At 36.0% G+C, this 26061-nt stretch overlaps 1 protein-coding gene across 1 annotated transcript in view; it reads left to right on the top strand.

Moving 5' to 3' along the window:
• The window catches only part of Gucy2f (guanylate cyclase 2F, retinal), a 200258-nt gene that overhangs the window by 66885 nt on the left and 107312 nt on the right, over positions 1-26061 (top strand). Inside the window, 4 exon segments of the mRNA XM_087196753.1 lie at positions 817-901; positions 4800-4840; positions 4843-4895; positions 9680-9817. Of these exon segments, the coding sequence (XP_087052879.1) occupies positions 817-901; positions 4800-4840; positions 4843-4895; positions 9680-9817 (317 nt within the window).

Here is a 26061-nt window from a genome sequence, read left to right as displayed (position 1 = left end):
GCCCACACAGTAGGCATCCAGTAAATACTTGCAGTTTAAGTTACTAGTTGGATTCCTCTAGCTTATGGAAGAGGGGAAACTTCATCAAACCTCTGAAAGCCAAAGGAGACCTTTGGAAGGACCCATATTATTTTAATGCAAGTGTATACTACACCCTTCCAAAACCAAGTGGATCTATTTGAAGTAGGGTTTGATTTCTATTTTGCTTTAGTATGGCATATCCAAATTCCACTCTATTTACATCATTATATATTTTCCTCTGAAATCTTAGTAATCTATTCAACTATTTAGATTTTACAGAGACTATTTTACTTGCTGATAAAAACACTAATTACCAAAACCAGATTCACTGTCTCCCTTGAAGGACGAGTACTATGATTTTCGTCTGTAACCCATGTGGTCTTGGGCTTGGGTGAATTAAGTGTCTTTTATTTTATGAAGGCAACAATACTCACTCTTCACAGGTGAGATAACATATTTGTTCCCAAGAACTTTATTGCTGTCCAGCTTAAATTAAGGTACTCAAAGTTTTCCATTCGTGGACCTTTTCCTCCAAAGGAACACTCCAGTCAGCCTTAATTCATGTGATTTGTTATTGTCAGAGTGGTGAGTGGTTTTGCTTCAGAACAGTGAAATTGCTTTCTGTGTCCGTAAAGTCAACAAGACAGACTGTGCTGTAGAAAAATGGAATTAGGTTAGGTAGATGTGGCTTGATTTTAGAGTTACCGGAAAGCATGAGGAGTTGCTCTGTGGGGCTTTTTATTTACTATCTTTTTCTGATAATGCTATTCTTCCTCTTCCTCTCATTCTCTGCAGGCATCAACCCTGCCTTTGCCATGATGGTCTGCCTTGCTTTGTTTATGGCCCTGCTATTTATTAGTGGATTTGCTTACTTTATAAGGTACATGTTTTTGTTGTTTTTGTATACACAAAATACAAGTCCATAATAGCTTTGTTAATATTGATTTCCAGGAAATCATGTTTTGGTACAATTGCCTCATTAAATCATCCACTGATTTTCTTTTTTCCATAGTGACTTACCATTCCTTACCAGCCCCATTTAAAATGAAGTGTTTTCATGATGGCAAGAATAACTTCCTCAGCTGTGTTGTCAGTATTATTGCCTATGAGTAGATTTGGCTCTAAACACAATGCTGAAATAAGCAAACTAATACTTCAAGGTCTGTCTATTCCTTATTTGTACTCCTTTTTGCCCACCAGTGTTTTCTATTTTCATTTCCTTCGCAAAATGGGAAATGGAGGTGTGGTAGTTTAATGAGTTCTAAAAATAAAATAGAACTTGACTAAATCCAAACTCTAAGAATAGTGGTACTAACTCATAGGATTGTAGTGGAGATTAAATAAAGTAAGTGAAAAACTTAGAACAGTACCTGACTTATAGTAGGTATTTAATAAATAGTCAATATCAAATTCTTCTCAGGAATAGGGGACTGTCTTGATAATTGTTGAGAGCCCAAGACCCTCATTTTGACATCCCTGCCTTTTGTCTAAGATATCATGATCCAGATTTCCACTGTTTTTCTTCCTTGGACAAAAACTATCCTATCTAATTATCATCAGCATCATTTTTTTTTTGGTACTTGGGATCGAACTCGGGACCTTGCACTTGCGAAGCAGGCAGCGGCACCAGTGAGATCAATCCCTGGGCCAGCATCATCATTTTGATCAAGTCTTTATCTTTCTTCTTCAGGTCCCCTGATAGGTCACCACCTAATCTGATAAACTATTTTAGGACTAGAGATAAGTGGCAGAAAATGGTTTAACATGACACTGCTGTTTTATCATCTTTGCATTTTAAGAGTTGTACCCTCTCTGTGCTATGACAGTTTGAGATTGTGAAATAAATCACAATCCTCCTTCTTTGCCATGAAGACCATACCTTTGTCACCTCTTTTTATGTGTAGTCCTGACAACAGTGTGGCAAGGACTAGTAGGGAATAGAGTGGAGCTATTTTGGTGAGTTCCAAGAAAAATGTTTAGAGTATATTCAATAGTCATGTACCTTGGACAAGCCATTTAACCTCTCGGTGAGAATTTTCTCAATTGTACAGTGAAGGAATTGAATTAGATAATGCTAAGAGTACTTCTAGCTTTGATATTTTAATGACACTGTGAGATCCTAAATTGAAACCATAACAGATTTTACTTTTAGTGTTTAATGTGTTGGTATCACAGGGAAAACCTGATATCATCTAATATTCCCAATAGAAAATTAATACAGACACAAAGAATAGTAAGCAGCTTAGTAATTGTTAAAACACACTTGATAAAGACATTAGTTCAAAGGAAGTTTTCCTTCTAATTTCTGGGACTGTGACATATATCTGCTAAGAACATAATTTTCATGTATTTGGCTTTTTTAGCTTTAATATTTATTTAACATCTTTAGATACTTAGCAAAAATAAACAGCACCCATTCAAAACACTTCCCCCCTCTAGAGAGATTTGAGGGTTAATAGATTGCTGACCCAGTGCTGAAACATCCCATGCCAAGGTGGAAAATGGAATCACACTCAGTTGCTTATGTTACTTGTCAGTCTCCCAAATGATAGTTCTCCCTAGTTTTCCCCACTGAATCAACTGGTTCTTTGGGCTTTGAGTAAGCCCAGACTGCAATTTTTGAGAAGAGAAGGTGGAGGCAGAAAAAACCTGCAGGGTTGGTGGGTTTGTTTGGAAATTGTGGAATGAAGGGCAAAGAAGACTGGAGAGGAAAATGATTGGAGAGGGACATGATTAGAGAGGAAAATGATTGGAGAGGAAAATGAGTTTGAGACAATTGCTACTTCAAGTGGTCACAAAAAACTCAGAGATGGGAGAGAGGTACATCATTTTCCAGAGTCACTTGCTTCTTGGTTCTTCAGCTAACAAAGCACAAAAGATGCCCCCTCTTTGCTCCCTTCCTCCCTCTCTCTGCCCACCACGGCTGCAATCAGAAGAACTGAGCTGCTGATGAGTTTCTGTAATAGATGGTGATTACTTGCAGGAGAGTGACTCTCTGTTCCTTCCTTTTCTGTGTGTTTTGATTGTTTAAGTTTTTTTTTCAGAAAGAAAGACGTACAAAGAACCCAACCACCCCAAAACAAAGAATTCTTTGAACTCCTCTTTTCTCCCTACTCCTCTGAACTAGATTGCATTGCCTTTGTATAAAGCTCTCCCATGCTTTGTAATACTAATGATGATAATGATAATAATGAGCCCTTATACTTTCATAGTGCTTCATGCTTTTCAGAGCATTTTCACATATATTATCTTATTTGATTTTCAAAACAACTCCATGAAACAGGTAATGCAAGGACTATTATCCAGCTAGAAAGGAGACACTGAGTCATGAAGAGGTTAAATCATTTATCTAAGGTCACCTTCACTTGGCTAATTACTGGCAGACTCTGCACTGTCCCTCATCTCTGGATTGGGAGTCCAATTCACTTTCTACTAGAATCTATTTTGTAGCATGCTCATTTTTACAGGTGTGAATGCTTTAAGACAATTCACCACCATATGAAACAAATAAGTTAGGAAGTAATGTATTACTTGCCAAAAGATGCATGTGCTCCACACAATAATTCACTGCAGGGTTCTTTTAATTTTCTCTGCAGGGTAGCATCTCCCACTGTGATAAGGGACACATTTGTTGGCAGACAATTAGCAACACATTAATTATTTGTTTACAAACCAGTGAAATCACTAAAAAAATTGACTGGGTTGCTAATACTTAAAGCTACATTGACATTGTAGACTTCTCCTTAGACCAATTTGACTAAGCATTTTGAGTTAGTGGTTTCTTTCTCCATTCTGGCTCGTGACTTTAACACATTCCACAGAATGATCATTATGGGGTTGTAGAAAATACAAAGACTTAATCTAGATGTCAGTACCTCCAGGACAAAAACAAAAACAGAAACAAAAATCAAAACAACCACAGACTAACTCAAAGCTTCTTTCAGGTCCTCAGGTTTCCTGGTCAGACCTGCCTGTGTGAGTAGATGTCATAAACTGTTTTATGTCAGTAATTGAGTTTTAGAAAATGATTACATTCACCGGGAATTAATGGGCACATTTGGAGAGAATCTTGTTTTAACTGTGTCTATGTAATGCTCAGATGAGACCGATTCAGTAAAAGGAAAAAAATAAACCCAGTCAGCCTACTTGTTTGGAATCATGTAGACAAAGCAACCAGCTGACTGATTTTTTTTGCTTTTCAACCTGTTGCTTTGGCAACACATAGTTGCAACTTTGTAAGACAAGTGGTCTTATGGGTAGAAATCCAGGCCTATAGCCAGGGACCAAGGATTCAAGTTCCAGTTCTGCCTAAGGCTAGGGAATTTCACACAATTTGCTTAATTTTGTTTTGTTACCTTAACGTGTTTTGTCTATAAAATGAAGATTGATAAATCTTGGCCCTGGTATTTTTAGGAGAAATACTATGCCATATGAGAAAGTATATTGAGTTCTTTAAAAGTATTCAGAGGTGTTGTTTTGAATGTGCCCTTGATATGGGATCACCATTTTATTAGTCTGAGATACTATCTCCATGAAGTGCACTCATCCCTCTCTTTTAATGCCTCGACAAAAGCATTTTAATTTTTCTCTTTTGGTCTTTTTAACTTTACAGGTTGTGAGGATTGTTGCCTGCCTTTGCTGTGGGTATTATGGTAAACATCTATGTGCGGTTTTCTTCCCAATTATCTTGTATATTCTTTAACTACGACCTTAGCAAATCAACCTTGCCTTTGCACAAACATCCATTCCCTGACCTTCTGATTTCATGTTTGTTTTAGGCATCGTATAAATAAAATCCAGTTGATTAAAGGACCCAACAGAATTTACTAACGTTGGAGGATGTAACATTTATTAATCCCCACTCTGGCAGTAAGGTAAGAAATAACTTCTTTTCTTGCTGCACTGTCCAATATTGTAGCCACAAGCCACAAATTAAGCACCTGGCATGTGTTTAGTCTGAATTTTAATGTGTTGTAAAAGTAAAATACATATTGAATTTAGAAGACTTAGTACCAAAATATGTAAAATATCTCATTAGGATGTAAAAATATTGATTACATGTCAAAATAATATTTAGATATATTAGGTTAAATAAAACACATTAAGGCTAATTTCCCTTATTTCTTTTTATATTTTTCAAAGTGACAAAATTATATCTGTTGCATGGAATATTATTCAGCCACAAAAAGAATGAAATCTTGTCATTTGCAGCACCATGGATAGAACTGGATACCATTATGTTAAGTGAAATAAGTCAGGCACAGAAAGATAAGTGCCACATGTACTCACTCATGTGTGGAACTTAAAAAAGTTCACTTCAAAGAAATAGACAGTACAGTAGTGGTCCCTGTAGAATAGGAAATGTAGGGGTCAGGGAGATAGATGAAGGTTGGGGAGCTGCTACTAAAATATACTTAGACAAGAAGAATAAGTTCTAGTGTCCAACACCACAGTAGGGGGATTATAATTTACAAGAACTTACCATATGTTTTATAAAAAAACTGCAAGAGAGGAAGGAGTTCAAAGGTTCCCAGCATAAAAAAATAATAGAAATGATAGATTTAAAGAGGTAGAAATACTAATTACCCCGATTTGATCATTACACATTGTATAAAGACATAAAATTATTACATTTTACTCCAATAAATATGTACAGTTTTAAAATGTTAATTGAAATCTATGTAATGTGACTCATATTACATTTTAGTTACATACTACTAAAAGAGCAGTGTTATGAAATAAATACAGTACACTTTGGGGAATAGTTTAGCTTTGACTTCATATAGCCGTTTTTTGTATACTTGGGCTCAACATTTGACGATTTGTTCCTCCAGGGCAGAGGTATGATTTTGTAATATTAGCCTATAAAAACTGACATGATGCTTATAATGTAACAGGTTCTTGTAAAACTTGGTGAACAAAAGACCTAGTAAAAAAGAGCTGAATTTCAACAAGGAGCTGTGGTTGTGTTTGTGTTGTAATAAGTGATCTTCATTAAGGTCCTGTTACTATGCCCTGAACATGGGCTAGGCTTTCTGAGAGATGGCATATAGACCTTGCAATCAAGGGAATTACAGTCAAGTTAAAGAGACAAATCATATCACACAAGTGAGTTGATAGATGCCATATTACACAAAAGAAATTAGAAAATACAGCGGGACTCCAAAGGAGAAAAATCAGTGGAGGGAAGCTTTTCAGAGACCCAGAACCAAAGCTGAATCTTAAACAAGGAAGGATAGAATCTGTCTAGGTAACAGATTAGAGACTGGTCATCTCTTTTGTTTGATCCTCATCCTCATAGCTTTAAAAAATAGTAGCCAGAATTTTAAAATTATGAAATTACACATAAAAATCTGGATCTCTGGGTTTTCTTTAGAAGTTGGGTGGTGGTGGTGTTCTATTACATAATCATGATTATAGATAACAATATTGTATTGTATAATCCAAAATAGAAGAGAGGATTTTGAATATGCTTATCATACAGAAATGATAAATGTTCGAGAAGCGGTAAAACCTAAGTAATCTTAAGTGATCAATGCGCAATGTATAAGTATGCCCAAATATCACACTGTATCCCATAAAGATATAGAATTGTTGTCAGTAAAAGCAATTTTTAAAGTTGAAAGGTCTGTCAACCTTAGTTCTCATTGCAGCAATTGAAAGAAACTCAATAGTAGGTCTCCTTTTTGGAAGAGGAAGTTTCTATGCAGTTTGATAGTTTCCATTACTCTATATTGCCCTATACTCAGACTATTTCACCTATTTATAGTATCTTCCTATCTCCTATAGGCATCCTAAGCAGAGGGAACTGCATAAACAGTAGCTTAGAGAAAAGAATATGTGGAGAAGAGTTTGGCCAAAGGTAGCCAGTGTGTTTACTGTTAGTCTATACTAGTCTTTGCAAATTCTTGTTGTGGCAGGATGTAAGGAGAGAATGCAAACATATCACATCATTTCCATGTGGCATTTACTATTGCTATACTACTGTGGCAAATTTGAGAATTATCTCAGTGACCAAATTGGTCATTTCCTTAAACGTGATATGGAAAGGTATATTTAATTAGTTGGCAGGAAGACAATGGATTTACATGGTACTATCTTATGCAGGGAAAGTCAAGTGAATTGTTGAGCTGTTTACACTAATTCTCATTTACAGCCCTAATTCTTAATTTTTAGAATCATCATATCTCTTTGTAAGATTGATATAATGTTCCTTGAAATGTATTGACAAAAGCCAAAACTATCACTGTGGCTGAGCTACATTCCACTCTCATGCCACAAAAGCTTGCTGATGTTTGTCTTCATTTTTAAAACTACTAGAGGACACTAGGACTTGTGATGGAATTTGTCTGTATTTGTCATATTCAATATAGCTGGGATGAAAATTTCTGTCTCAAGTAGTAGAAAGTGTAAATGATGAAGGACAAGCTCTGAAGCAATCCCAATATATAACTCAGCACTAAGAAAAAAGTGATTCTGTGACAAGATATTTTATTCAGAAATGAGTGATAAGTAGTAGAAGTCATTGTCTAAATGTTGTAAAATATAGTAAAGTTTTGGTCAAAAGAAATACCCTATTTTTAAAAATCCCTACTTCTTCCTTATCCATGTCAAAATGGCAGACATGTCAATTGCCTAGATATTTGGTTTTAAAGTCTCAAAACAATGAATATAGCTGAATTTTTGACTGAATTAGTTTTTCTTTGTATAGGCTTTGCAATATCTAGTAAAGTTTAGAAAATCTTTGCCTATACCTTTTCTTTTTTGTACTAAAACTTAAACTATATTTGTGTGACTAAAGCACGCCAGTTCTCATCAAATCCTCATAAGTAGCAGAGAAGTGCTAAAGACAGGTTTTAAAATCTTCCTCGTGATGGTAGATTTTTTTCACTTATGCACAAATTTTGACACAATGAAAATTTAAAAAAATGAATCATCACCAAGTTTTACCACATGAGTGAGAAGAATAAGTAGCAATAGGAATTGATATCTTTATAAGGAATGTTTTTTTTTGTTTTAATATTTTGGTCCATGTGAAAAACAATGGGATTACCCTAGAAGAACATAGATTTTGGCCTCAAGATGCCTTATGGCATTTGGCTTGTAACAAGGATTCTGATGGGAAAAGATGGGGGTAGCATACATTTTTCTTAATTGCTGTGTAGTCACAGACTTGCAGCTGGCTGTATCTAATCAGTCAAGAAACCAAGCCAAGAATTCCATCCAAAAGGAATGTTTGAAAGGGTAAACTCTTGAAGAACATAAAATTAATTCAGTCTAGAAAAATTGGCAGGTCAGGAGAAGTCAAGTTAGGAAAGGAAGTTTTTAGAAGAAAGTGAAGCTGAAGTCCAAATATATGTGGATTTTGGCAGGTTCTATCACTTTATCCCTTGCCCTTCATGGAGAGGTGTATGACTTATTATATAGATCTAGGTGTTCCTGATGAGATATAAAAATAAACAATGAAAGGCAAGTAGATTCCTCCCTGACATTGCTGTGTTGGAGAGAGTGCAGGTTGATACAAGGGTTATGTGAAGAGTCAAGTTTTACAACTTGTCTGAATCTTCAGCTGTTGGAATTTTATAACTGTACAGATTGAATATAGTTTAACGTTGTCTTAGAACTTTGTAATAGTCTTAATGTAAAAGGGGTTGAACTCGGGGCTAAGTCAACTAATGATTGTCAGTGGATCAAAGATCATTAAGGGAAGTGTTGGAAAGCAATTAAGATTAAATTTATTGGCAAGTAAGAATGATACAAAACATGATGTGGTGGAAAGAGCACAGGGCCAGGAAATTTAACACCAAGAGTCTTGTTCCAGCTCGTGTGTACTTCTCTAGGTCTCTGTTTCTTTATTGTGAAAATGAAGGTGTTGGGGTTGGAGGTGTGAGCTGAACTATCCAATACTAAATGTAAATGGTAGTTCTGAGTTGCTACAATTCTTACAAAGACACATTTGGAGATATGGAGAACAATAATGAAGAACCTGTTGATTTATTGTATCTTCATTTGAAATATGTCTACTGGTTCAGTTGAAGGTATAGAAGTTCTATTTTAAAGATCAACATATATTACATATAACTTTTTAACTTATCATTTAACTATGAAGTTCTCAGCCATCTTTTACAACACTTATGTGTGCAAGTTAACAAATCAAGGAATAGAGAATTTTGCCTACTTAAATATCAGACTCACAAATCATGGGCAGATGATTTGCCTACTTTCTACCATCTTATTGCCTTTGGGGATACCGTCTGCCATTAATCTTACCTCCACAAAGAAGGATGCCTTTCAGTATGTTATAACAAAAAGAACCAATCCCAAGAGTCAGAAAGGTGGGATTCTGTCTTATTTCTACAATTTTTAAGATGTTAGATTTTTATAAACAACACTTATTGTAACTAAACCTTTGATTATATAATATTGGGAAACTCATTTCCCTTTTTTAATCTCAATTTCTTGTCTATAAAAAGTTTCTCGATTTAAAAAGTTCTGAAGGATATGAAAATTTAATCAGTTTAATGTAGACCCACAAATAGTTACTTTCTTATGAATAGAAAAGAAAAAAATATAAGCATAGTACTTATACCATAGCTCAGTGTTCTGTCTTAAATCACAAAAAATGTGTTTATAGCATTTTTTCTTAATCTTTACACAGAGAGCAAGTTGTGCCAGTGTAAGCTTCCAGATCATCTCCAAGATTCAAAGTGGGAGGTTCCCAAGGCCCTCTTTCTCTTCGGGGAGTCTAACTCCAGCTACCTATGAAAATTCCAACATACAATTTATGAGGTAAAATGTCCAATAGCTATCTAGCATGCTGTCTTCTTGTGTTGTAAAATGCAGCAATGATTTAGAACTTAGTGTCTGGGTAAAAATATTGAGGAAAATCTTCCATGTTTCTTTGTCTGTGTCCACTTATAAACTTATTTGGTTGACATTATTTGACAATGATTTTCCTCAGTAATTAATCTTAGTTATAACCCCATTGATATTTCAACTCAATGTATTTACAATGCATGTGGAAAAAAGTCTTTGAGACCCAAACACTTAAACATTTCTTTCATCCTACAAGCGTATATGTAAGAGAAGAAATAGAAGACTGTATTAATAGAATAAAAGACTCCATGAGCTGTTTGGGATGAGATGTCAAGAGGCATGCTTGTGCTGGGTAGGGTTTGAGGTATTCCTTCTCTTTAAATTTTAGTTGTTACTACACTTGTTATCCTCTGATGTTATTGAAACTTTAAAAAATCATTTATTTCTCTTTCTTCACTTGTGCTGCCTCTTTGAGTAACAGGTTACTTTCTGTTGCATAAAATAATTTTTTTTAAAATTTCACTGAAGTTTCTGTCTTTCAAGTTTTAAGAAGCCACCTTCTATCCTTTGTTATAAGGTACTAGAATTTGGCAAACAACAAATATTGAATCAGTTGGAGAGATGAACTGTTTCTTCTCAGCAGGAAAGAGTTAAGTAGGGGTAAAAGGGAAACTACACTGTCCTTCTGTCCCTCCTAAGTGATGCCTTCCCAGTATGGTTTCCTTGTTTTGTTTGAAGGTACTCCCAAGAGCAGCAAACACTCTCAACTTCAACAGTAACTACAAAGAAAGTTCTAAGCAAGAAAGAATGAGTTTTTATATTGTTTACCTTGAATTTTCCAAATTAATGTTCTCCGTCGATGTAATTTATGGGGACCTTGCTATGGTTGGAATGTGTTACCTCCAAAATTCACGTGTTGAAATTTAATGGTCAATGTGACATTATTAAATGGGGCTTCTACAAGGTATTAGGTCATGAGGGCTTACTCCTCTCAGAAGAATAGGATTAAGGCTCTTATAAAAGAGGTTTTGTGCAGCATATGGTACCTTCCCTTTCCACTTTCTGCCATGTGAGGACAAAATATTCCTCCTGTTCAGAGGAGGGAGAACAAGAAACCACCATGGAAGTACAGAGCATCCCTCACCAGACAACCAAACTTGCTGTGCTTTGACTTTGGACTTCTTATCCTCCATAAATTACCCAGCCTCACAAATGGACTAAGACAGATCTACAGTAATGGTATTGACATGGCATATATATATTTTTCATTATACCATAGCAAGAAACCTCTGGATCTTACCTTGGACTTAAATTAATCAAAAAGATTTGCTTCAAATATAAACTTGAAGTATTGAAGAATTGGCTCTTCTACTCTTTCAAAGATAAAAGATCAAGCAATCAGATAGCTTTTGAATATCAAATGGAAGGGTTCAAGGCTTTACACCTAAAGATTCTGAGACGAATCTCAATAACTTTTGAGTGCGATCTGCAACATGAGGAGTTGAGCTAAGTTCTTAATCCTGCTCACTAGAATCTCCTTGGGAAACACAAAAATATACTGATTCCAAGGTTCCCACCCCTAGTAATTCTGATTCAGTTGGTATGGCTTTAGGTCCAAGCATTAGTATTATTTTAAGTTCCTTGTTATGTGCATCCATATTTCATAACTTCAAGATTAAGATACCTCTAAAGGCCTCTTCTGGCATGGATATACTATAATTCTCTGATTCTGCAGAAGAATTTACATGTTGAATTGTGGTATGTTTTATTAGGTGAGGTTGGAAGGTTGGAGTGTAGAATTGAGATGGGAAAAAAATAAACATCTGTATGTAACTAGTCTTTTTTTTTTTTTGTATGTTACTAGTCTTTAAGACTGTGTCAGATATTTTCTCATTTTGAAAGGAGGCAGGGAGCAAAGTTAGTTCTCAGATTGTTACCCAGGTCATGAGTGGGGACTTTTGTATTTACAAAAGGCACATGATAGTAAGAATAACCCCACACAGTGGAGTCAAGATCAAGCTGATGGCAGGGTGTGAAGGAAGACATTAAGACTAGAAAACTGCTTGGCTAGGACTAAAGAGAACTCTGAGGGGAGCCTAAATCCATTGAGCCTACAGATCAAACAAAGAAGTCCCATGTGCCTTTTTGAATTAGGAGTGTTTTAGAGAAGACTAATTCTCTAGATTCTGTTTAAAATAAATTAAATTTTCATAAGAATTCTTTTTGGAAGTCATGGGATTATCAGACAACATGCCAGATAATGTTCAGAGTACCAGATACCTGACAGCAAAGGATGGTTTCTCATTGATGCACCATGAGTCTAGTACCCTGAAAACACCAATTCATGCTTTGATTGTGTACACAGATGCATAAACATCAGAACTGTACAGTCATATCAGTCCTTATTTCACAGATGTCCTTTGAAATGTGGAAAAGAAACCGGATAAACTGACTGCTAAGCAGAAATGTGAATGACAAATGCAGTGAGGACATGTCATGGTATGCCTTAATAGCCATAGTCTAGGGAAGTGGGGGTCAAGGGTGAAGCACTGTAGTCCTGACACACTCAGGGAGAAACCACTGAATTCATCTTCCCTTTTCATTTTCTGACTTTTGCCTCTCAGTCTCTACCTATGTTTTCCTCTTTGTCTCACTTTTCTTTTTCTCTCACTCATCTCCCCTTCTCATAGCCTTGTTTCTCTCTCCTCACATCCCTTATAGAGCTCTCTCTACCCCTTTCCTTTCCACCAAGTTCTCTCTCTCTCTCTCTCTCTCTCTCTCTCTCTCTCTCTCCATGGAATCACAGATCATAAAAGCTGAAAAAGACCTAAGACATCATTTAGCACATTTAGTAAGTGCAGCTCTATAGGTAGGGAAACAGAAGCTCAGGCTCATTAAGTGGCTATGATAAAGACCACCCTTGAGTTGAAGCAGCCTGTTTCTTGCTTCTTAGTTAATATACCATGGCCTTAGCACAAAACCGATGGACTTTAAATTACTTCTAAAAACTTTATCGAATAGTTTGATGTCTCTTTCTCTTAATTAAAAAGTGAGTGATGAGTGAAGTATTTCATCATTCTCTCTTATTTTAAAAGAACAAAACAAAATGAATAGTGCATGTGTGGTGAAGATAAATCTGCTCATTTCCTCTCCTTTCCTCATTACTCATGAAGTAGGATGCACGCAGACTCAATACAAATTTGCTTACAAAGTTTGTGATAGTTGTTTAAATCTTAAACACACACAAATTCCCTAAGAAACAGGAATCCCAATAAGGGGAAAGAGCAACAAAATAGGAAGTGGAAGACTTTGGTTCAGTTCCAGCTGTGTTACAAACTAGTCTTCAGAACTTAGACAAGCCAGTCTCTTCTGCGTTTAGTGTCTTTATCACCAAATGAAGGGTTGAGTTAGGGCTACCTAAAACTCTTTCCGACTCTCAGATTTAGGGATGTGTCATGAAAAAACTATGCTTAGCTACTCATGGCAGTTCATAATCTAGGGAGAAGGCCAAGCTATGCCTGTAACAGGCCTAACTCCAGGACGAAAGTATCAGATACTACCAGCTATAAGGCAGAATTAGGGCTACTAGTACTGATGTTCAGATAGTGCACTGCAGAAAGACATCATATCTAAAAGAGTTCTATTCCTGGTAAATACATATACGAACTTATATGAGAGTACTGCAGGAGTTTGGCACAGAGATTCTGGCCTCCCAGCATAGTACTAGAATGGTATAGGATGCCGAGTCTTCTGCATATGCACTATCTTGATTATGCCCCAGAAATTTCTTGAGTTTGCATTTCCTCCTTGCATAATTCTTGGAGTCCCAAATCCAGCTTTTCATTCACAGCCCTATACCCTGACTCCAAACCTAACAAAGAGGTCTCATAAGATAGTTAGAGCTTGGTCATGGGCAGATTATCCATGCTGCTAGTAGAATGTTTTCCTTTCTGCCTGTGGGTTGAGTGAGTAAGTGTAAGTGTGGAACATGAATGTACCGGTATATATATAGTCAAAGCTGTTGTTTAATACACAAGATGGACAGATGCTGTACAAGAATATACTCATATAATTAGTTGTTTTTTGCTTGCAAGAAAACACCATTTTCTAATTAATACAAAGTTGTGATAGCAGCTAGTTGTGACTCTGGGCCAAGTAATATAGCTGTAAAGTTCTGGGAGGGGTTTTTTGTTGTTGTTCACTATTATATCCCACTCACAGGATTATTTTGTCAAAATCCAAATTTTTATTCACTTAAGCTTGAAGCTAGCTTTTGATTATCTAAAATGTGAAGTCCTCTCAAGGGTAAAACCATCGGCCTGTGTTGTGCCCTCCTGAGTTCAGTGAATGAGATTTAGATGCCTGACTGAGGACTGATTTTAAAGAGAAAAACTTAGTGACAGGTAAATGTAGAGGGTATGAGTGAGGGGAGCACCACAGAGATGAGGCAAAGGGAAAGGCTGGAAACATACATCTCAAACTTTCACATGTATCCAAGTTACATGCAGGGCTTGATAAAACAGATTCCTAGCTTCACCTCCCACAAGTTTTGATTCCATAAGTGTTGAGTAATACTTGAGAAATGGTCTTTCTAAGTAGTTTCCAGGTAGTACTGATGCATCTGGTCCAGGGTCACACTTGGAGAATTGCTGGATAGAGTGGTTTGAACATTTTAGTACAGGCAGGCACTGATCCTAGATTGCCCTTCTGAACTCTGTGGGCAGTGAACATAGCTGGTGTAGTTTTGTTCAGCTGCTAACGATCTCTTGAAGCCATCCCTAGTCAAAGGACTTTGAGCTCTTTGGCTGGAAGATGTTTTCTAACACAGAGTAGAGGCAAGTAACTCAGATGCTTGCATCTTCCATTTGCCTTTGCCTCTGGCAGTTTCCAGATGCAGTGCTACAGCTGGATATGTTTCTTAATAAGAGAGTGGCTACACTTTCTCATTCTCAGAATTCGATTGCACAGGGCTCTCTGCCTTACTATTTCTGCATGATGACAAGTTAGTGCAGCCTGAAATGGAATCTCCAGGCTATAGGTAATAGATGTGAAGGTACTTTGAAGAGTAGAGAGCACTGTGAAAATGTAAGGCATTATTATTATTATTGAGAAAAAGGAATCTATATTTATATTGCTCTTCCTCTAAGATTTGAGTTGGACAAAACTAAATAGGGCTTGATGACTGATGAATTCTTGAGGCTATGCATGTAGAATAAAATTGTCTATCATGTACTGATGTTGAAGTGAAGACAAAAATAATTGTTGAATTGAACAGCAGCCTTAGAAATAGCAATTCTGTACTTTAAAAGTAAAAAAATGCTAGTTACACAGATTTGATCAATACACATTTATTGTATACATGTATCAAGTTATCACTGTATTCTATAAAAATGTAAAATTAAAAACTTAAAATAAATTTGAATGAACAAGTCAGAAATAGACTTTTGAAAATGTCTAGATTAATTATGTTGGTATGGTAGTCATTTGTGCATCAAAATAAAAATATTAATCTACTTTTAGACCAATATACTTATTACTAAAGCATCAGAGCCCCTCTCCCCCAATGACCTGTACCACAAGAGAAAAATGGGTTAAGGTAAATGCAAGAAATATTTACTGTAGTTCATCTCCCACCTTACATTTTCCACCACTGATGCCTCAAGGGAGTGGGAAAATGTAACCACCAACTATTACCAATAATTGCAGAAAACCTGGTGCTATATCACTTAGCTACAATAAGTGAAATGACCTAACATTATCTGCAGTTAGTTAAGGAAGACATTGCAGAGAGTAGTATTCTTTTTCTGGTGTTTTCTTTTTATTTATTTTTCAATCATTTTACTCTGTGTATAATATAGTCATATTTTTTTGGGGGGGTTGTACAGTAGAGATTTTTTAAAATTTAATTTTATGGGTACATTTTAGGTATACAATAAAATAACATTCATCATTGGAAATTTGCACCTTTACATAATCTCTCTTGGTTCTTATTTTTCTCCCTTCCCCTCCCCAACAGTCAACCCTCCATCCCTGCCTATTTACAAAGACTTTGTTTCCATTTTTTCATTTTCTCATATTAATTCCATTCCCTTCTTTCTTTCCCCTATCCCTCCCACTTCTTCTTCCCCTTTGCCCTTTTTCTTCCTATTTCACATTATCTATTATACCTTTTAGTCCTTATTTACACTTTCAGTTTCTCACACTAGAGAAACTCTTCAGTATTTATACATGTGTGTCCTATTTATTTCACTTAAGAATATTGCCTCAATGTGCACCCACTCAGCTATAAATATCTTTAATTTCTCATTTTTTATGGCTGAGTAGTACTCCATTTATAAAAAAAACACCACATTTTTTTTATGCAGTCTCCAGTTGATGGGCATTTGGGCTGTTTCCAAGTTTTAGCTATTACAAACTGTGCTGCTATGAACATGGGTGCACATATGTAACTGTGGCATGATTCTTTTAATTCTTTGGGGAAGATAAACAGCAGGGGAATAGCTGGGTCAAATGGGACTTCCAGTCCTAGTTCTTTGAGGTATCTCCATACGGATTTCCACAGTGGTTCCACCAGTTGACACTCTGACCAGCAGTGGAGTAGAGTTCCTCTTTTGTCACAGCCCCTCCAGCATTTGTTATTGGTTGATTTCATGATAGCAGATATTCTTTCTGGGGGGCATTGTAATTTCAGCATTGTTTTCTTCTGGATCTCTTGAATGAACAGTGATGTTGAACATTTTTTCATATGTTTATTTGCTATTTCTATTTCTTCATCTGAGAAATGTCTGTTCACTTCAGATGCCCATTTTTGGATTGGGTCTTTAAATTTGGGAGGTTTTGATTTTTTAAAGTTCTTTATAGATTCTAGATAGTAGACCTTTGTCTGAGGGATCGCTGGTGAAAATTTTTTCCCACATTGTGGGTTGTCTCTTCACACTGCTGGTGGTTTCTCTTGCTGTGCAGAAGCATTTTAATAAAAAGAGATCCCACTTGTTGATTTGGCTAGTTCATGGGCGACTGAGGTTTTGTTCATAAAGTCTTTTCCTACCCCAATGTCTTCAAGATTTCGACCTTACCTCTGTTCCAGCTGGTTCAGTGTTTCTGTTTTTATATTTAGATCTTTAATCCATTTCAATTTTAGCTTAGTGCATGGTGAGAAATAGAGGTCTAGTTTTAGTCTTTGGCAAGTTGAAACCCAATTTCTCCAGCACCATTTATTAAAGAGACTATCTTTCCTCCAGCAAGGGTGTTTGGCTCCTTTGTTAAAGATGAGACGGCTGAGTGTGTCTGGCATTGTTTCTGCATCTTCTAATCTGTTCCACTGGTCTTCAGGTCTGTTTCTTTGCCAGTACCATGCTGTTTTTATCACAGTAGCTTTGTAGTAGAGTTGCAGGTTGGGATTGTGATACCCCCTCCCATGTCTCTGTTACCTAGAATTGCTTTTGCCATTCTGGGTCTCTTCTTGTTCCAAATGAATTTTTGAATTGTTTTCTCAAGGTCTATGAAGTATGTGGATTGGATTTCAATTGGGATTGCATTGAATACATATAGCAATTTTGGATGCATAGCCATTTTCACTATGTTGATCCTTCCTACTCAGGAGCAAGGGATGTCTTTCCATTTTCTGATATCATCTTCAATCTCTATTTTCAGAGTGCTATAGTTTTCAGAGAAGAGGTCTTTGATTTCTTTTGTTAGGTTGATTCCTACGTACTTCGGTTTTTTGGATGCTATTGTGAAAGGAATGGTTTGCCCTATTTCTCTCTCAGTGTCTCTGTTGTTCATGTAGAGGTAGAGGAAAGCTATTGATTTTTGTGTGTTAATCTTGTATCCAGCTACTCTACTGAATTTGGTTATTAAGTCTAGAAGACTTTTGGTGGAGTTCTTGGGGTCTTCTATATAGAGTATCATGGCATCTGCAAATAATGACAATTTGACTTCTTCATTTCCTATCTTTATTCCTTTTATTTCTTTCTCTTGTCTAATTGTCATGGTTAATGTTTCCAAAACTATATTGAAAAGGAGTGGTGATAGTGGACATCTTTGTCTTGTTCCTGATTTTAGTATGAAGGCTTTCAGTTTTTGACCTTTTAGTACGATATTGGCTGTTGCTTTTTCATAGATGGCTTTTATCAGATTGAGGCAGAGACCATCTATTCTGATTTTTTGTAGGGTTTTTATCATAAATGCATGTTGGATTTTGTCAAATGATTTTTCTGCGTCTATTGAGATGATCATATGGTTTTTGTCCCTGGCTCTATTGATATAGTGTATTACATTGATTGATTTGCGTATGTTGAACCATCCCTGCATCCCTGGGATGAATCCCACTTGTTCAGGGTTTATGATCTTCTTGATGATCTTCTGCATTCTGTTTGTCAATATCTTATTAAGGATTTTTGCATCTATGTTCATTAGTGAGATTGGTCTATAGCTCTCTTTTTCGTTTGGGTCTTTCTCTGCTTTGGGGATCAAGGTGATGTTTGTTTCCAGGAATAATGTTCGGAGTATAGTGCTTCCCTTTCAATTCCGTTGAAGAGTGTAAACAGTAGTGGCAGTAGTTCCTCTCTAAATGTCTTATAGAGTTCAGTGGTGAAGCCATTAGGACCTGGGCTTTTCTTGGTTGGTAAGGTTTTAATTATGCTTTCAATTTCATTGATTGATATTGGGTTGTTTAGAATTTTTAGGTCTTCTTCATTCAACTTTGGTAATTCATACATGTCTAGTAATCTGTCTGTCCATTTCTTCTGTGTTTTCCATCTTATTGGCATATAGGTTCTGGAAGTAGGTATTGATGATCCCCTGGATTTCTGCTGGGTCTGTTGTAGTTTCACCCTTTTCATTCCTAATTGCCTGGATTTGGGCCTTTTCTTTCCTTTTTCTGATAAGGTTGGCTAAGGGTTTGTCCATTTTTTTGATTCTTTCGAAGAACCAACTCTTGGCTTCATTGATTTTTTTTGTATCATTCTGTTAGTCTCCATTGCATTGATTTCTGCCCTGATCTTTATAATTTCCTCCCTTGTGTGAGCTTTGGGTTTGTCCTTCTCTTCTCTTTCTAGAATCTTCAGGTTCAGCATCAGGTTGTTAATTGGGCTCGCTCTGTTTTCCTAATTTGATTACTCACTGCTATGAATTTCCCTTGTAAGACTGCTTTCATTGTGTCCCATAGATTCTGATATGTTGTATTGTCATTGTCATTTATTTGAAGGAACTGTCTGATTTCTTCTTTAATTTTCTGTGTGATCCATTGGTTATTCAGAAGTGTGTTGTTCAATTTCCATGTGTTTATACAGTTTTTGTGTAACTTTTGCTGTTGATCTCCAATTTCATTGCACTATGGTCTGATAATATATAGGGGATAACTTCTATTCCTTTGAACTTACCTAAATATTTTCTATGAGTGAGTATGTGGTCTATTTGGGAGAATGACCCATGTGCAGCCGAAAAGAATGTGTTTTCTGATTTTGTGGGGTGGAACACTCTGTAAACATCTGTTAGGTTCATATGTTCAAGAGTTTCATTGAGTTCTAGGATTTCATTGCTTGTTTTTTGTCTAGTTGATCTATCTATCTGTGACAATGGGGTATTGAGGTCCCCCACTACTATTGTATTAGTGTTTATATGGTTTTTCATGTCCATTAGTATTTGTTTTATATATTTGGGTGCACTAGTGTTTGGTGCATAGATATTTATGATTGTCATCTCTTCCTCTTGGATTGTTCCCTTTACAAGGATATAGTGTCCTTCTTTGTCTCTCTTAATCAGTATGTTTTTGAAATCCATTTTTTCTGCAAAGAGGATAGCTACTCCTGCTTTCTTTTGGGTTCCCCTTGCATGAAGTATTTTTTTCCACCCTTTAACTTTCAGTCTATGAGTTTCTTTTTCAGTTAAGTGTGTTTCTTGTATGCAACACATTGTTGGATCTTGCTTCTTGACCCATTCTGCCAGTCTATTTCTTTTGATTGGTGAGTTGAGACCATTAACATTGATGGTTATAACTGATATGTATTGGCTTATTGTTGTCATGACGTTTTCTTTTTGTTTGATCCTCCCCCTTTGCTTTTATTTCTTGTCATGCCTGGTGGATTCATTCTGCTGGGCTTCCTGGGGTTGTGATCCTCATTGTCTTTTCCTAGGATTTTGTCTAAAATTTTTTTGGAGTGCTGGTTTGGTATTCATGAAGTTCCTAAGATGCTCTTTGTAATGCAAGTATCTTATTTCACCATGAATTTTGAAAGATAGTTTTGCAGGGTACATCAATCTAGGTTGGATGTTGTTTTCCTTTAGGGCTTGAAACACATCACTCCAAGCTCTTCTTGCCTTGATGGTTTGCACTGAGAAGTCTGTTGTGATTCTGATGGGCTTTCCTTTGTATGTGATCTGTTTCTTTTCTCTAACTGCTTGCAGAACTTTGTTCTTCTGTTGGGTTTCTGGAATCTTAACAATTATATGCCTATGTGTAGATTTTTTTTGATCAAGGCTATTTGGAGTCCTATATGCCTCACTTATCTGTATGTCAAATTCTTTCCCCCTTCTTGGGAAGTTTTCTGCCATCACTTCTGTAAACAGTTCTTTTATATCATCTGCACTCTCTCTTGTTTCTTCATTGACTCCAATCAGTCTTATGTTATTCTTCTTTGCATCGTCTAGCAGCTGCTGGATTGATTTCTCATGGTCCCTTAAAATTTTAAAGAATTTTTTCATTTCCTGGTCACTATTGGCAATCTTATCTTCTATACCTGAAATTCTGTCTTCACATTGGTTCATTCTGCTGCATAGACTTTTAATGGAGTTTTTAATCTCCTGGAAATCTGTTTGCATCTGTTTTATGGATTCCTTTTGTTTCCTATGTTGCCATTCCATCATGTTCCTCAGCTCCTCTATTTTCTTATCTGTATCCTCTCTAGATTTATTAATCATGTCTTGCACTATGGGCACAATCTTTGCTGTTATGTGAGAAATTATTTCTGGTTTCATTTTTTCCTGATCCTCTTGAGTTGCTAGTTCAGGGAGTCCAGGTGGTTGAGTATCAGAGTGTTCCATGTCGTTTCCCTTCGGGGTTGCTGTAGGTGATCTGGAAGTCTGGTTCTGTGGCTTGTTTGCCTGTCTTCTCATTTTGACGCTGGTGTGGGGGGGTGTTCCTGGCACCTGCCTGGCTCACCTCCTCTGTGCTGGGAGCCACGGCATGCCTACCCAGAAGCCTTCTCTTGCCTGGGAGCCATGGCACTCCGATCTGGAGGTCTCCTCTTGGCTGGGAACTGTGGCATGCCTACCCGGAAGCTTCCTCCTGCCTGGGAGCTGTGGCACGCTGATCTGGAGGTCTCTCAGGATGCTTTCTCTCTTACTGTCTCCTGAAACAGGAGAGCCCAGAGTGGATGTGATGCTCCTAGTATCAATCCTCTGAAAATTCCTTAAGAGTCCCCTGCCTCCCCTGAAACCAGAACTAGAGAGCTGCTCCTTGATCTCTTCTCTGTGCCTACCTCTTGATTTTATTAGTTCATAATTGCTTTATTTTTAAATTTGTTCACTTTAATTTCAGTTTCTAAATTTACCTATATTTTTGAAGAAATCTATAAAATCCCTTCAAAAATTTTATGAATAATACAACTTGTTACATCCGTTTTCGATTTTGTTTTTGCCAAGGCTCTCTGCATTCCTCTTTCAATCTAAACTTGCTTTCTTTTAAGACTGTTGCACAACTGTTATGCTGGGTTCTCCATTTTCATCATTATGGAAATTCCTCTCCTGTACTGGATCCTCTATTCTGTGACTCTCATGACTCCCATTTTTCTTGAATTATTCTGTTGTTTTGCAGTGCAAATCCTCTAGTATCTTGTGAGAAAGGTACACAGTAGGTAAATTTTTGACATTTTGAATGTCTGAAAAGTCATTTTACTATCTTCACTATCTACAGTATAGCTAAGTATATAAATCTAGATGGAAATTTATTTTTCCTCAATCCTTGAAGACATGGCACATTGTCTTCTAATTTCCACTATTGGAATTGAATATACCATTGTGATTTTTATTCCTAATCCTTTAATTAAATCTGTTTTAATTTCTCTTCATCCCCCAAGAAGTTTTAAAGTTGTTTTTCTTTATTTCTCATGCTATGAAATGTCATGTTGATGTTTGTTTTGACACAGTTCACACTGTACACTTGGTGTGCCTTTTGATCAAAAGCTCATTACGTGTGAAAAATTTTCGTGTATTACTTATTTCATAATTTCTTTAATTACTTGCCTTCATTATTTTGTTTGTACTATTAGATGTAAGAGTTCCCAAGTTTATCCTTTTATTTTCCTATTATTTCTCTTGTATTGTCCTTATCTTTGTTCTAAGTTTCCCTTCCTTCCTGAGTTTCTTGACTTTATGCTCTAAATCCTCTACTAATTAAAAAATTAACTATCACAATTTTAATATGAGTCTATTCCATGGCACCCTGCATTTGTTACATCAATATAGTTCAGGTGTTCCACTTAATTTGTAAGACACTGATTTCAGGAATCCCCCACCCCCTGCAAGATACCAAAATCCATGGATACTCAAGTCCCTTAGGTAAAATGGTGTAGCATTTGCATGTAACCTATGTGAATCTCCCATATGTTTTAAATCATCTCAAGATAACTTATAATATATAATACAATAAACATAGCATGCAAATAGTTGTATTTTTTGGAATTAATGACAAGAAAGGCAACTCGGTACATGTTCAGTACAGAGAATTTTTTTCCACAAATATTTTTGATCTGTAATTGATTGAATCCATGGATGTGGAACCTGCACATATAGAGGGATGACTACATTTTCTCTTATTTCCCTGAAGATAGTCATAGTAGATTATTTACTTTGAATTTTTAAAATTTTTATTTTTCTATTAGTATATGTTTGCAATATATAATGATTACAATCCTTGTAGGGGGTTGGTACATATACATAACAGATCTTAGTTATTTTTTTATCACATTTACCTCCCATCCACCCCCTCCGTCTCTTAGTCCCCTTCCCTTTTGTGAAAGATCTATTTCTGTATTTCCTATTATCTGTCTTTTATTTTGCTCTCCGTTTATATTTGGGTTTCTCACATAAAAGAAACTGTGTGATATTTAAGCTTGTGTGTCTGATTTAATTCACTTAACTTTATTGTCTCAAGATGAAATCATTTTACTATAATTGACTCAAGTTTCTCCAATTTTATCGCAGAGTAGTACTCCACCATGTACAAATTACCACACTTTATCCTTTTATCTGCTGATGGACACAGGCTGCCTCCAAGATTTAGCTATTATGAGTTGTGCTACTACAAATATGTGCGTGCATGTATCACTGTAACGTGATATCATTAACTCTTTCAGGAAGATACCTAGAAGGGGAATAGCTGGGCCAAATGGAATTTCTATTTTTAGTTCTTTCAGAAACCTCCATACTGATTTTTGCTATGGTCGTGCTAGATTACACTGGATTTCTAGTAAACATATAGAAGGATTCTTTTTTTTCTTTCAGCCTCTGCACGATTTGTTATTATTTGATTGCTTGAGGATAGCCATTCTCTCTGGAGTAAGATGGAATCTCAATGTTGATTTAATGTGGATTTCTTTAGTGGCCAGAGATATTGAATATGTTTTCATCTTCACTTCTGAGAAGTGTCTATTCACTTCAGTCACCTATTTTTTGATTGGGTTTTTATTTTTGGTGCTCTAATGTTTTTGAAGTCTTTCTATATTCTAGATATTAGTCCTTTGTCTGAGGAATAGTGGCAAAATATTTTTTCCATTTTGCAGGTTGTCTCTTCCCTCTATTGGTTGTTTCCTTTGCTGTGCAGAAGCTTTTAATTTGATATGATTCCATTTGTTGATTCTTGATGTTATTTCTTGTGCAATTGGGGTTGTGTTTAGAAAGTCCTTGCCTGCACCTATGTCTTCAAGAATTTTACCTATTTTATCTCCCAGTGGACTTTTTCTTTTTTAATATTTAGATTTTTGATCCATTTATATTTTAGTTTAGTACATGATGAGAGATAGAGTTCTAGATTCAGTCTTCCACATGTGGATGTCAATTTTCCAGGAACATTTGATAAAGATGCTATACAGCATATATTCTTGGCTCTTTTGTCAAAATAAGATAGCTGAATGTGCCTGCAGTTGTTTCTGCAACCTCTATTCTGTTCCATTGATATACATATCTGTTTTTGTGCCAGTGCCATGATGTTTATATCATGTAATTTTGTAATATAATTTGAAGTCTGGGATTGTGATGCCTCCTGTTTTGCTCTTGTTGCCCAGGATTTCTCTTGCTATTCTGGGTCTCTTCTGATTTCCATAATTTTTAGGACTGTTCTCTCAAATTCTGTGAGAAATGCTATTCATATTTTGATGGGGATTGTGTTAAATTTGTATACCAGTTTTGGAATTGCAGCCATTTTGACAATACTGGTTGTACCTATTCTGGAACAAGGGATATCATTCCATTTTCTGATATCTTCTTCAATCTCCTTTTCAGAGTATTACAGTTTCAGAGCATTATAGTTGCTTGGTTAGGTTAATTCCTAAGTATTTTATTTTTCTTGATGCTACTGTGCATGGTATTGTTTTCCTAATTTTGTTCTAGGAGAGTTCATTAGGGTGTACAGGAATGCTATTAATTTTTATGTGTTGATTTTTTTTTCTTTTTTCATTTCTGAGTCAGGATTTCACTATGTAGTTCAGGCTGGCCTTGAACTAAGTACATAGCCTAGGCTGGTCTCAAACTCTCAGTAATCTTCTTGCCTCAGCCTCCCATGTGCTGGGATTACAGGCATGCAATTCAACACCTGGCTGCTTGTGTATTGATTTTGTATCCTACTACAGTATTGAATTTGGTTATTAATTCTAGGAATCTTTTGGCATAATTTTTGGGCCTTCTATGTGGAGGATCATGCTATTTACCAATAATGATAATATGACTTTCCTTTCCTATACATATCTGTTTATTTTGTTCTCTGGACAGATTGCTCTGGCTATCTTGAGTACCATATTGAATAGGAGTGTTGACAGTGGACATCTTTGTCTTGTTCCTGATTTTATTTTTTGTTTTGTATTTTTATTGTGTGTTTTAAAAAACTAATTCTATTGGCACACTTTAGATATACATAATGATCACATTCACCATAGGGAATTAGTACCTGGACATAATATATTTTGATTCTTCTTTTCTCACCAACCATCTCCCCTACCTTCAAGCCCTCTCCTCTTCCTTATTTATAAAAACCTTATTTCCATTTTTCTATTTGCTCTTTTTGTCTTTTCCTTTACTTCCTCCCCTACTTGTTCTCCTTCTCACTTGAATATTTTTTTTCCTATTTTCTAACATCTATTATATATTTTAATTCTCATTTACACTTTTGCTTCCTCACACCAGAGAAACAATATGATATTTAAACATGTATGTCCAATTCATTTCACTTAAGAGTATGGTCTCAAAGTGCACCCATTTACCTAGAAATGTCTCAAGTTTATCTTTCTTAATGGCAGAGTAATACTCCATTGTATAAAAAACCACATCTTCTTTATCCATTCATCTGTTTATGGGCATTTGGCTTTTCCCAAGATTTAGCTATTACAAACCGTGCTCCTATAAACATGGGTGTACATATATCATTGTGGTATCATTGTGGTATGATGCTTTTAATTCTTTTGGGGAGATATCAAAAAAGAAAATAGAAATAGAAAAAGAGCCTGGACAAATGGAACCTCTAGGTTTAGTTTTTTGAAAAATCTGCACACTGAAATACATAGTACATCAGTCTACACTTTCAGCAACAGTGGAGAAGGGTTCCTTTTTCCCCACAGCCCTTGTAGCATTGGTTATTGGTTGATTTCTTGATAATAGCCATTCTTTCTGAAGTGAGATCAAATCTCAGTGTTGCTTTAATTTGCAACTCTTTATTTATTTATTTATTTATTTATTTATTTATTTATTTTTTCCCCCATTAAATTTATTGGTACATTTTAGGTATAAAATACAGTTACAGTCATCATTGGGATCTTGTACCATTACATGAGTCTCTTGGTTCTTATTTTTTTTACCCCTTCCCTTGCACTCCCTTCACCCCCTCCACCCTTCCCTATTTGCAAAGACCTTCTTTCCATTTTTTTCCTCTTCTCATATTTTTTCCTTTCCCTTTTTTCCCTTCCCTACCCCTCCCAATTCCCCTGGTCTTTTAGACCTTTTCTTCCTGTTACACAA

Source organism: Heterocephalus glaber, unplaced genomic scaffold (assembly GCF_053883595.1).
Source record: "Heterocephalus glaber isolate CG9 unplaced genomic scaffold, H.glaber_assembly_v1.0 deba00001613, whole genome shotgun sequence".
NCBI classification, from domain to species: domain Eukaryota; kingdom Metazoa; phylum Chordata; class Mammalia; order Rodentia; family Bathyergidae; genus Heterocephalus; species Heterocephalus glaber.
Note: the sequence above shows the minus strand (reverse complement) of the source record. Positions and strands in the feature narration are given on the sequence as shown.